General features: G+C 39.6%; 2 protein-coding genes across 2 annotated transcripts; both read left to right on the top strand.

The window, feature by feature from the left end:
• The first annotated feature begins 3,530 nt into the window (after window positions 1-3,530).
• On the top strand, window positions 3,531-5,972 carry LOC103980322 (probable trehalose-phosphate phosphatase 6). The gene is made up of 11 exons (XM_009396688.3): window positions 3,531-3,909; window positions 3,998-4,138; window positions 4,233-4,304; window positions 4,399-4,491; window positions 4,578-4,631; window positions 4,717-4,818; window positions 4,926-5,003; window positions 5,084-5,153; window positions 5,231-5,301; window positions 5,394-5,486; window positions 5,586-5,972. Exons 1-11 carry the CDS (start codon window positions 3,622-3,624, stop codon window positions 5,649-5,651), a joined length of 1,128 nt encoding a protein of 375 aa, XP_009394963.2. The 5' UTR covers window positions 3,531-3,621; the 3' UTR covers window positions 5,652-5,972.
• A 3,783-nt stretch (window positions 5,973-9,755) lies between these two features.
• On the top strand, window positions 9,756-11,524 carry LOC135586506 (uncharacterized). The gene is made up of 2 exons (XM_065155571.1): window positions 9,756-11,305; window positions 11,406-11,524. The coding sequence occupies exon 1, from the start codon at window positions 10,121-10,123 to the stop codon at window positions 11,216-11,218; it is 1,098 nt and encodes a 365-aa protein (XP_065011643.1). The 5' UTR covers window positions 9,756-10,120; the 3' UTR covers window positions 11,219-11,305; window positions 11,406-11,524.
• The last annotated feature ends 1,937 nt before the right edge of the window (window positions 11,525-13,461 follow it).

The following is a 13,461-nucleotide window of genomic DNA, read 5'->3' as shown; positions in this document are numbered from 1 at the left end:
CTCTTATAAATTAATTATTTATAAGATAAATAAATTTTGAATCACAAAGGATTCTTTTCTTACTTCAAGTAATTAAATCATATAACTACTCATAAAATATTTACTAACCTAAACAATAATTGAGTATTTTTATCTATTTGTGTGCGTCGTAAAAAATATATTTGAGCTCCTTATGAATTTTTATCGATCATATGGAGTTCAAGTTTGTCTGTTCGTCCCCCTAACATATTTACTATGTTTTGTTGAATAACAACTTTCACCCTCATTAAGTAAAACTCTTTCTTCCATCAAAATATAAACATCTTTATCGAATTTTTAATCATTGGATCTTTTGTTCGAAAGAAAAACTTCAAAATTTAAAGAACAAACCAGAAAATTAACATAAAATTACACAATTTGATGCTCTACAAAGAAAGCTAAAATTTTTATTGATTTTTTAATCATTGGATCTTTTGTTCGAAAGAAAAACTTCAAATTTTAAATAACAAACCAGAAAATTAACATAAAATTACACAATTTGATTCTCCACAAAGAAAGCTAAAAATTTTATTGTTATCAAATCATAAGTTTGATTAAGTTATTTAGTCTATTTATAGACTAAATAAATTCTAAATCATAAATTTTTTTTCTTATTTGGATTCTGATCCTTCAAATAAGTTGAATCACCCAAATTATTTTCTCATATGTTGCTCTCCCACCACCAAGATTTACATATACATGAAATATTTATCGAATAAATAAAAAAATTTAAATTATAAAAAAATTCTTATTTGAATACCTAATCCTCTGATTAGCTTGAATCATTTCATGACTCCTGAATACTTAGCAATCAAATATTTTTATGCAGCAGTGAAGAATATTGATTGTTTGGTGTAATAAACGGAGGGTTCCTTCAGCAAAGATTGTAATTGTTGCGTGGGAATTTTCTTTACAGTGAGCTCAGTCTGGAACATAGAGTTTTAACGTTGAAACCATCGATATAATAATTTAAAGCTGGTGCAAATCTGTGATAGATTCTACGTATTAAACTAAAAGTAAGACAGCCAACTACTCCTTTTATTTTTCTGAAGGCTTCTGCACGCAGATCCAAAAGATGAGAATTAGGTACATGGAAGGAAGCATTGACTTTTAGCGAGTCACAAGGGGTACAGTTCAGAACCCTAAACCATGAGAGAGGAACACAATTTTGGAAGACGATAAATGTCTTTTTGTTTATTCACAGCACCACCTCCCAAACATAGATACATTTTTATATGTAAGTACTATAAGATATCATGATAAAAGTAACAGTTCATTCTTATGTCTGCGTGTGTTGTAATTAACACCACTCTCGTGTCTTGCTCTCCAAGAACAGATTTTGATTAGTGTCTTGATCTTTAATGCTATCAGAAAATCTGGATGTGTTCTTTTTTAATGGAATCCTCTCATAAAAATTACTCAACACACTGTAAAGAACATGGCAGCTGGTTTTGGGCTCACGCTACTTGTTTCGTATGTATTATTCATCTTTTGTTTTTTTTTGCTTAATCTCATTCTTCTCGATGAAAATAAGACTTAGTAATACGATCAAATTTTATCATTATATTATATGAGTCTAACTTCTTAACTCTTGTCATAGGTTGGATTTTGGGAAAACGATGGATTCCTGATCCTTTGAAATTATAGCATATGATGATTCATAGACACTTTCGATGCTTAAATTAGTATGATTTTATATGATTCTAAAATAATAAGATAATATTTTTCTACCTCTAGAGTCAAAGAAGCACTCAGAGGACCTTTTACATGTAGCCATTAGATTAGAGCAGACGAGTAATTCTAAAAACAATTATGCCAAATATTCAACTAATCATGAGTCAAATTGTCAAATGCTATAATTATAAGGCAATCAATGTTTATGCTAATGATGCTGGAGGGTCACAAGTTGTCATTCTGGTTTAATAGGTTGTTTTGTCCGCATTGAACCAGCATTCCTATAGATGACGATTTAACTATCATATCAGAATGACAAGGTGTATAGTCAGATCTAACGTGTTAACGAATTACTTGTATGTTAGATTTCCCATATCAATTGTCAATCTAATAATATATGGAGATTGATTCTATTTGGATCACATCTAGAAAATGAAAAGTTCTTCTCAAGAGAATATGATCAAGAAAATTATCAATCGAGGAATGTGTTTTCCGAAGGCAAAAGATAACAATACATATATCTTGTATCTCATATTTTATTTTCATCTTAAGTTAATTTAAATTTATTATGAGCAAAAAATCTATAATAAATTCAGGTTTAGATTGAGCTCAATGATTATAGAAAAAGCATATTCTTTTTAGATTTGAATGATTTCCTAAAAAAATTTCCTTTTTTATGTTTTGATAAGGTATCTCCTCTTTTCATTTTCCTAAATAGAATCTTTTATTTTTTTAACCTTATAAATTTCTTTCTCTTTCATAGTCATCGATTGTCTCTATCATGTATCGCTTTGTTGGTGTCACACACTCTTCCTCACTTGTCACCTCCTCCCCCTACCTATCACCGAGGGGTCTTGCTCATCACAATTATCATCTTTGCTTTTGTGCGCTCTTCCCCTCTCATCGTGATTATCACCTTCGCCTCATGAAACAAAGGAAGAGCCAATGTGACATATGTAATGGGTTGAGAAAGGTGCACATAGACAAAGGTGACAAGTGATACGAGGCACATAGAGGTAGAGGTGATGAGCATGATAAGTCAACAAGGGCAAAGCTTTATAGTGATAGGTAAGGAATAAAGGCGACAGATAGGAAAGGAGCAAAACCGGCAAATATAACAAGTGGACAAGATCGTAGTACAAAGAATAACAAAATCACGAAGTGAAAAAAGGAGAGATGTAAGACGATAGACAAGGATACTATATAAAGACAACAAAACCTCGTAGTCGAAATAGGGGATAAAGACGATAGAGATATAGATAAGAAATGATAGGTGACACCAACAGGTGAAAGCGATGTGCACTGAAAGAAAGAAAAATAAAAATATTATATGAGAAAAACGATAAAGACATCTTATAAAAACAAATGAAGACGGTAATAGGAAAATGATCTTTTAGATTTTTTATTGATATGATATTATTTAATTAGTGCATAGTAATATTTGGATTCATCAACCACGTGGCTCAAATTTTTATTGACCAAATTTAATGATCATATTCTTTTATAATTGCACGATCTTAATAAGTAGTAAGAAGAATTAATTCGTAAACTTCATAATTTTATAGGGTGAAAAATAGTGCTACCGCCATTTGTTATCTGGCTTTTAGATTTGTTGGCGCTGCAGGCTCGACACGTGCGCATCACACGTGGACCCGACGCTGGCGCGTGCTGCGTTCGCCGCGACGTTGAAGGCGGCGAACCAGTTCGAGGCGGCGGGCCCGACGGCCGCCAACCACCTGGGCGTGGGCCCCGGCCTTCGTCGCCTTGTGTTCTCCTCGCTCCCATAAATACACCGCCCACCGCGACATCGCTCCGTCGCCAACTCCCCAATCTCAACCACTACCACCGCCCTAGCAACCCTCAAAATCCTTAAAAATCCCATTTTTAGCGAAGGGAACGAAAAAGAACCGAACTTTACTCCTCGCCGCCATGACGAATCAGAATGTGGTCGTGCCGGAGGCAACGCCAGCTATCACGGTGGCGGCGGCAGCCAAACCCCCGGTCCTGTTCCCCTACCCCCCGCCTCGCCGTGGTGGCGCCTCCGCTGCAGCCGCTATCAGGAAGAAGCACCTTTCTCAGGTCGAGCTCGGCGAGAGCTGGACCAACGCGTGGCTGGAGTCGATGAAAGCTTCCTCTCCCATCCACGCGAAGGTTGCGGCCAGCGCTGCCGCGGTGCCCATCATAGAGCGCGAACAGAATGAGCACTCAGCATGGATCGTAAGCGCTTATAGTTCAATTGCGTTCGTCCTTTAATCCAAAAAGGTCGGATCTCCCGATTGCTGATAGTCATGTTTTGCTGGAGCAGGTGCGGCATCCATCTGCTTTGAGTAAGTTTGAGCAGCTCATGAAAGCCACCAAAGGAAAGCAAATCGTAATGTTCTTGGACTACGACGGGACGCTGTCCCCCATCGTCGATGATCCCGACTCTGCATTCATGTCGGATGCAGTGAGTCTTCCATTCTTTCATCTCTTTATTGCGTGCCCCAATTCATCAAAAGATGATATTGTGATCATTCGATTGGTTGTCTTGGGAGGATCAGATGAGAGCTGCCGTGAAGGAAGTGGCAGGGTGCTTCCCCACCGCGATTGTGAGCGGGCGGTGCCGAAGCAAGGTGCAGTGAACACCCAACTCCAAGACATAACATGTGTCAGTAATGTCCGTCTCTCTGTTTCCTCTGCTCACCATTTGACTCCCATGATCTGTAGTTGTTTGACTTCGTAAAATTGACCGAGTTGCACTACGCTGGAAGCCATGGCATGGACATCGAAGTTCCCAAAGGAACTAAATACACCAAGAAGGTACCACTCATTTTCCCTGTTATTACATCAAAATCAAGAAAATTTCTCTCACACATTTATGCTTCTCTCTCGTCTTCGTTGTCCAGAAAAAAACTGTTCTCTTTCAACCGGCAAGCGAATTCCTGCCCATGATAAAGAAGGTTTGGTTCATCTTCCAAGTGTCTCTGATCTGTACATGAAACTATAGCATTATACATGATCACCAACATTTGCTTTCTCCTTCAGGTTCACAAAGCGCTGTCGGAGAAGACCAAACCCATTCCTGGTGCCAAGTTGGAGAACAACAAGTTCTGTGTGTCTGTTCACTTTAGATGTGTAGATGAAAAGGTCAGCCGTGAGCTCACACTCGAGGACCAACTGCTTGTTCCATGCCATCATGCATGGGAAACAAAATCTTTTCATCTTATCCTTCTCTGTGTATGAACTATATGCAGCATTGGAGAGTGCTGCTGGAGCAGGTGTGGTTCGTGTTGAAGGAATACCCCATGTTGCGGATCACTCCAGGGAGAAAGGTGAAGTGTTTCTCTCTCTTTTTTGAGCTTAACACCATAACATGGATGTGACTTGTGTTCCTCGTTCACTACATATTTAGGTACTGGAGATCCGTCCCATTATTAAATGGGACAAGGGGAGGGCCTTGCAGTTCCTATTAGACTCACTTGGTAAACCGAAGAGTAGCATTGGTTTGGCGTTCTAATTATTCCATTAACGAAGCATCAACTTCTTCTGATTCCTATAGGTTTTGCTGACTCCAAAAATGTATTGCCTGTTTACATCGGAGATGATCTCACCGATGAAGATGCTTTTAAGGTATACATGCAATCTCCATTTACCTTGTTTGCCTCTAAAGTTCATGAGTTAGTGATGTTGATAACAGGAAGAATGTGACGTGATTTTGTTAGGTTTTACGTGATAGAGGCCGAGGCATTGGGATCCTCGTTTCAGAGTTTCCAAAGGAGACGAATGCTTCTTATTTCCTGCGACGGCCCTCTGAAGTAATTAGTGTAACCTCATGTATTATACAGACAAATGGAAGTTTGTGTGCGGGGTGTGAAATTGCTGATGTGATCTTTGGATTATTATTATTATTGTAGGTCATGGAGTTCTTACTTCGCCTGGTGGAGTGGAAGCGCCTCTCTTTGGAGGATGGCTTGGAGTAGTAAGCACGAAGGGGATGTGCCATGGCACTACTACCCCTTTAAAACTTTGGGGTATGCCTGGGATTGAATGAGATGGGACTTCATTTCATCCCGCGTTTAAGAATAAAAGGAGAGAAAGAGAGAGAGAGAGAGAGAGAGAGCATTTCATTATCCTTTTCTTATTATGAGTTCTTTCGGGGTTTGAAAGCGCTGCAAAAAACTTGGCTTTCCTGCCCCTCAATGAAGCTAAATTTTGTAAGTAGAACTATGTACAATGGAGAAACAAAAGTTAGCTTTCTTGATCTCTCTGCAATGGAGAGAGAAATAGCATGTTGTTCTTAGGATAAACTAATTTACTTTATGTTTGGAAACTGAAATATATACTTGGATTTGTGTGTGGAATATATGGCAAGTTCATCTTAAGAGACTTGTCAGTAGTTGCAACGTCCATAAGTAGGCAAATTATTTTCTTCTTTGAGTCTCCCTTCAGTCGGAATGTCACTTTCTTCAGTCTCTTTCTGATGCGTTGTAAAAGGAAGAAGAAACCCACACCCTGAAGTCGTCTTTTTAGTTTCCCATTTTGGTCCCTCTTTGGTGAAGAGAAAAAGGTAGGATCTACGAATTCTGATTGGAATAAGCGTTTCCATCAGCAGCCAATTACGTCTCTCCTCTCCTCACCTGAATCTCCATAAACCCTTCTCATAATCATGTTCTTTTGCTCCATTTATGCTTTGTACTTGTGTTGAAGTCATGTTTCAGTCTTAAAACCTACAAAAATTAGCAGCATACTTAGTTTCATCCTCAGAAGCTGTCAGTCCCCTTTCCAAATAGCATCCAGCAGCTACAGAACTCTGAAACCAATCCTACTACTTTATCATCTTCACCCACACCATATAATATACCTTTATCGACAGAAGTTGCTGTATCACAATCAAAGAGGTTGGGAGCTTCAGAAAAGTTGGACCATGCAGAGGGGTCATCCACTGTTCTTTACCTACACACATGTCTCGTGTTTCCAACAAGTGACTGACACCAGTAAACCCAATGAGCACATGAAAATTATTTTCCACAGGAAGAGTTTATCTTCACCACCTCACATGTGTTCTCAAACATGGGACGATGGCCATCTTGGATCTCTGTCAGACCCACTTGAAAAGAGTGAGTGGAATCTCAGCAATATGGAAGATCTGTTGTCTTCAACATTGGTTGGGTACCCTTCCAGGTAGGTCATGAAAGGGAGGCAGCAACAAGGTGTGAAGGATTATTCTTGCAAAAGAGATGTTTGATTTAGCTGTTTCTATCTTTGTAGTTAAGGGGTCTCATGTTGATGGAAAGATCAATTTTGTTGTCCACAAAATTGCCAACTGATTTCATCCAATGTTGGGCACCAACAAATTGATCTGTATTACACAAACTCTTTACCTTATCTCAAGAAAAATTATATCTACAGGTAGCTAGCTAATTGAGGAGGGCATTCATTTGGATCTCTAATAATGACAGCGAAAGCTATCATTTCCATCAAAGCTTGGACATGCAAATTTGCTCAGGAAATATAGCTTTCTGCTTGTTCGGTGAAAAGTTACCCAACAGCCACATCTTCTGATACATTGATGGAATTCATCTTTCTTGACAACGATCTAAAACATAATCAAACAGAATTGAGCTAAGAACATGGCAAGTAATACAATGTTATCTGATAAAGAAGGGATGTGAGATGCAACCTTACCTTTCTCATCAATTCTCATTCATGTCATTATTGCTTCAGACAATTGTGATGCACCTTTGTCCACCCAAAATACGTATCATGTTGATTAACATCCAAAAGAACTTACAGCCAAGAACAAAAATTACTGGGTCACAAGTTGGAGCCACAGAAGACAGATCAATTACAATCCATAAGCATCAAGCATCTTGAGCTGTTTGGCCCGTATCTTTCTAATTCGGCCCGTCCTCTGGAATATGGAGTCAAGTCAAGAGAAAGAAGATATGCAAAAGAAGCAACACTACCCAAGCTTTGTCATTGAAAGGACTCATCCTCCAGAACTTGGAAGTGGATGTGCACCTTCACTGTTATCCATCTTCTTTATCCCAGAACTAATAAACCCTACAACACATCTGATCATGCTCCCGGAATTAATAGTTTTAAGTTTCATGAAACATACATCTGAAATTAACAGTTTTGGTTCCAAGCAATTTCAGCTCCGAAACCATTGGGTCTAAAAGAGGATAATCTTCCGTTGTTTCAAGTGATTTCGGCTTCAATTTTGATTCAAACCATCGGTTCGCATTGATAAAAACAAAAAAAAAGATTAAAAGATTTCATTACTAGATTTTGATTTTAAAGTGCTAACTATATTATGGAACTTATTTGAATTCTGATTCTATTGAGTACTTAATTCGATTCTGATTTGAATTGAATCGGAGTCAAAACTACCCTACAAATACGTCTCTTGAACAGAAGAAGAAACAAGAGAGAGATGATATGAGGTTGAAGTGATTTAGGAAGGTAGTTTTCATGGGCATGGATGGAGTCCTCCTCAAGCAGTATCTATCAGTTGAACAACATGAGCCACATTACTTTAGCTGTTCCGTAATGGACCCGGAAAGTTCTCTAAGAAGATTGCCCCATCTTCTGCAACATTCGAGTCGAATTTTGCTTCTTATTTGTTTGTGAGTTCAGCGGACGAACACATCAAGCTTGGAACAAAACTAGCCACGCATGGGGTGTAAGCCTCAGAAGCTTTCTGATGATCATATAAGCTCTTCTGATATCTTATACTGCAGAAGAGAACTCCTTTAAACAAATGGTTGTCATCTCTTCCCAGCTATTAGATATGAAATCCAGCACACTTGGTGGTGGATTCATTAATAATATTAGAACATATGGCTGCCTTTTCAACTATTAGATATGACATCCAATGCATCACTGGTAGGTGGATTTATTATGGTTAGGAATCAGATGCATCACTGGAATACTTTTTCATTTTTTTTATTTCTTACATAAACTTATTGCATCTTCTTAAAGAAGGGATACGAGAGCATAGCAAGCTAATACAATAAATAATCCTCCTCAAGTAAATGATGATTGCATTTCTGCATTCTTTTTAAGTTGTTAATATCCATTAAGTTTCAAACTACATTAATAAAAATTAAGAACACAACTACTTATGAAAACTTGTACAAACATGTTGCAAATATGTTCGTTCTCAGATTTTTGTACTTGTGCCTGATATCAATATGCTGCATCAGTCTAAATACTCAGATATATAGATCTCTTTCAATCATAGAAACGCCACAGAGAAAAAAGATGACACCTTTCCAATTACAGAAGGAGAAAACATGGTCAAATTCTAACCTAACACGAAAGCTGTATAATAGAGTAAAGCTGGAAATCATTAAATACTGCACACTCCACTGAATTAGCATCCAATATAGGAGATAGGTCAAAAAGATCTTCGTTGGTCAAATCGTTGTGTGTAGTAAAATGACTTCAATTAAGGTAAAAAGAAATGCAAATGACTTGAAGTCCTCTTCAAACATTATATAGCTATATCAATGAACTACTCCACTGTGGATGTTGGACCTCTTAAACTGAAGGAAGAAACTTGTATTGCCTTCTCTGCTGCAGTTTGTCCAACTTATCCCATGACAGTGCATGGAAGGCAGTACACTTGTACTGTGACTACAGCACTGGATCCAATTGAGCCCACCTGTTGCTTGTGAGATCAGCTTTGCTGGTGAAAGGGATGGATGAGGGAGCCACTGAAGTGTTGTGACTTGGAGAACTGTGATGAGAACAAGCTCAGATACAATTAAGAGTTCTTCTGTTGTAGGGTCATGGGAGTGATGTGTACTTGTGCAACTTCGGTTGATGAGTAGTGTATATCCCCCCAAGATAATTCACAATCTATCTATCTATCTATCTATCTAATTAGGTCGATTAGACGTTCTAATCCAACTCAAGTGGGTGTGTTATTGCTATCTAATAATTGTAATTATTCTATCATGCTTAATTGGAATTGACGGCAGTCTGTATGTGTTGGACACCAATTGCGACAATGATAAGTGGCTTGGATTTTGCCCCCCACAATTCTAACCCCGAAATCTATCAAAAAGTAGAAAGAATTTTCCCTTAATTAAAAGATTTTTTTATTCTTTTTGTAAGTGGAAACGTGGGATGAAGGAGCCATTTTTTAGTTACCAGAAAACACGAAAACAGAAGCTACAAAGAACCTTCCTTGTCCGTCCTCTCCCATTCTCCTCCCTCAAAACCCATGGCTGAGTGCTGATTGATCCTTCCTCTTCTCTGATCTTCTCTTCCCGCGTATCCTTCTTGGAAAAGAGTGATCTGATCTACGTTTATTGGGAGAATGATAGCTTTCGTCTCCGTGTTTGCCATCAGTTCTTGAATTGAGATAATAGCAGCTTCTTCTTCCTCCTCCTGGAGTACTGTTTCCTTCACCCTCTCTCTGTCTTCTACAAGCTATACCATGGACTCTGGTAACCGTGGTAGCCTCCAGTCAAACAGCGGCGGCGGCGGCGATGATGACTTTGACTCCCATGTCGACTCCCTCTCCGCCTTCTTCAGCTCCTCCTCCGTAGCTGGCGCCACCACCCTCCCACCGGCACCGCTATCCGACGGCCAGCACTTCTTCGACTACCCGTCCATCTCCTACCTCAACTCCTCCACCTCGCTCCTCCCCCTCGACTCCGCCGCTGCGGTGCCTTGGCTTTGCTCTCATCTTGACTCCTCCAATTGCACCGCTGCCGCCGTCTGCCAGTCGTCGTCGTCGATGTCGTCAGTGCAACAGCCCGTCCCCACCGCTGCGGCAGCTGCAGGGTCGCGGAGCTCGAAGAAGCGCTCTAGGGCCTCGCGCCGGGCCCCGACGACTGTGCTCACCACCGACACGTCCAACTTCCGGGCCATGGTACAGGAATTCACCGGCATCCCATCCCCTCCCTTCGCCGCCGCGTCCTCTTCCCCCTTCGCCCGCTCCCGCTTCGATCTCTTCCACTCTGCTTCCGTGGGCTTCCGTTGTCCCACCGACGCCCCTCCGCCCCCTTTCCTCCTCCGGCCCTTCCCCCAAAAGGTCCAATCTCCGTCCCTTCCTACTACGACTAATTCCATCTCCTCCTTTTCTTCTTCTCCTCCAGCTTTGATCCCCACAACTACTGCATATAGTGTCAATACCTGTACTCCTACTGATAACCACAACAGCGACTACCAACTACCTTATCAAGATCTTGGCCTCGGTGGAGGACACAGCCAATCTCCTCCCGCCCTCAACTTTCAATCCCCACTTCAACCCTCTCTACTCCAAGCCAATTACACGCATGCCATGCCGACAAGCTTCGATGCAAAGCCCTACGGCGTGCCGTCGGCTGAGTATGGCAACAACGTGCTCAGCGGCCTCCTCCCAGGTCATATCGCGTCCAAAGCAATGCGGTCCGGCTGGCCGGACGCCAGCACCGATCTAGCTCAATCGAGGCCGCTCTCGGGGCGGTTGGAGTTGGACGGAGAGAGGCAGCCGGAGAGCATCGCAGCCACGAGGAGCGAAGGCATGGCGGAATCGAGAAGAGAGATGTAGTGAGGTTTTTATTGGACGCAGAAGGAGAGGAGTTCATGGCTGCCTTCTTTCTCCTCGTGCACATGACACATGTAGCAAGCAGCACTGGTAAGTATACATTAGTATCTTCTTCGTCTTCTCTATTACCTATCTATTTGGTATGTTAAGAGGATTTCTCGAGCTCATCACTATACTTGCACAATGACAGCTTGGAAACAGTAGTAGTTTGTTTCTTCTGTCGTTCCTCCCATTTCCTCAGGCATTGTCAACCACAGTAGCTCTTCTAAGAGAAGACTAAAGATGTGCATGGTGCAATCGAAACGCAAATATGTGATGTCTATCAATGTTTACATTATAATACGTACAAATGGGAGGAGATGGAAATCAAGTGGAGCAAAAGCTTTCAGCAATCTTCCATCTTAATCATGCTACATATAGATAGATTCCTTTCATTCATATACCGATTCCTTCGTCACGTTGACACAATGAATCGGAATGCCTTTATAATTATGCAGAATAATCAATATTCAGTACTTCTATACAAGAAATCAGATTGTTTATTTATGACGTGAGTGATAATAATTTGATTCGTGAATATAGTCTTCTTATCCATAAAGGTAAGACTGCATTGGTCTTCCCAAATCCGGTATTAATATTACTAGGAGTTATATGCATTGAATTTGTCCTTTTATCAAATACGGTATATATTGACACTTCATTACTATCGTTTATTGATTTTTCGATAAAAATAAATTAAAATATGCTAATGAATTAAAAGCTTTCATATTGCAAATTCTTCATCAGTTTTATAAAGTTATCGTAACGACGACTTGTTTCATATAATACTATCATTCTAAACCTTCCTCACGTAAAGAAGCGGTTCTCGCAAATGAGAGAGATACTTTTCTCTACGACTATTCGCAAATTATAAATCTTCTGTTCGTCAAAGCTTACAATTGAATGGGTGTTCGATAAATACTAGTTTTTGTTTATGTATTTTCAAAATAGTACATCCCATTCTTTTTCTGAATGTTGACAATATATGATATTATGATGAAATGAGATAAATAGTAGTTTTTCTAGTTCACTCTTCCTTAATTGTCAATAAAACTGGAAGACATTTCAAAGATTATTTTAATTATAAACATTGTCCATTGATATCTACTTGATAAGGATTCAAAATCTCATTCGATAAATTTTACATTTAAAATATTAATTAAGTAACATTCATTTATTAAAATTTGATGATATGAACATCATCCAATAAATTATTACATTAAGGAAAATGACAAGAACAATATATTGAATGGTTTATTCATAAATCCTGATCTTTCTTTGTTTTGCAATGGATCAGGTTAAAGAAAATGACAAGAACAATAAATATATTGAAAGCGACCACCCAAAGATAGGAAAATGAAAAGAACAACGGCAGTAAAATGGTATAGTAACATTCAAAACCAACCACATCAGAGATGCAACAGGCCATGGATAATAAGGTTGTGGTGTAAAAGCTTTCTAGGCTCCAAAGAACATTTACTGATCCACAAATATTTGCTGTGCCCAGATTTTGCTTCTTACTTTGCTCGCAACAATATTTTCCAGTCTCTATTCATCTCCTCCTGTCAGACAGCAATGTACAATCTGAGTTGCTGACACAAATCTTCTCTCTCTCTCCCGCGTTTTAGAATGCTTGGTTTTTTGGGCTCGCAGGTGAAAGTGAACAGATCTAACAAAATTTGGCATGATTAGATGTGTCAGGTTTTGGAATAAATGATAGAGAACTGTAGACAACAATGTGATCTACATCAAATGATGTCTTTCTTCTTCCATCCGAAAGTAACACGTGAGATGGAGCATTTGGTGTTCTGCTTAAAAGGACGATGAGCTTCAAAAAAAGATCGAGGGGTTTCCCCGACTGCCTCTCCTCTCTTTCTTCCTTCTCGAAGAAGACCAACATCTTCCATCAGACTTCAGAAACAAGTTCTAGTGACAATCTCTCAAAGGATCACTAACAACAAGACTTTGTGGATTTGAACGACTTGGTTTGCGTAATTCTGTGGTTTGCCCTTGTTTCATGCACCTAATGAGGTGAGAATTGGTGTCAACAAAGCATCTCACCAACTGGGGTCAACCGAGCATGATGACTGCAACCAGACTGACAAAGCTACATGAGTGGCTGTCTCTTATCTTGTCTCACTTTAATGTCCATACTAGAACCAAATCATGCGACTGCCATTACCAGAGAATCCTATCATGAAATACAC

Source organism: Musa acuminata, chromosome BXJ1-4 (assembly GCF_036884655.1).
Source record: "Musa acuminata AAA Group cultivar baxijiao chromosome BXJ1-4, Cavendish_Baxijiao_AAA, whole genome shotgun sequence".
NCBI lineage: Eukaryota > Viridiplantae > Streptophyta > Magnoliopsida > Zingiberales > Musaceae > Musa > Musa acuminata.
This window is presented reverse-complemented; position numbering and strand designations above follow the sequence as displayed.

Bases quoted from the DNA above. Each gene is read 5' to 3' on its own strand.
- LOC103980322 (XM_009396688.3), top strand. From the start codon at position 3,622: ATGACGAATCAGAATGTGGTCGTGCCGGAGGCAACGCCAGCTATCACG. The intron at 4,492-4,577 runs GTACCACTCATT...TTCGTTGTCCAG, and splicing joins GAACTAAATACACCAAGAAG to AAAAAAACTGTTCTCTTTCA. The intron at 4,632-4,716 runs GTTTGGTTCATC...TTTCTCCTTCAG, and splicing joins TCCTGCCCATGATAAAGAAG to GTTCACAAAGCGCTGTCGGA.
- LOC135586506 (XM_065155571.1), top strand. From the start codon at position 10,121: ATGGACTCTGGTAACCGTGGTAGCCTCCAGTCAAACAGCGGCGGCGGC.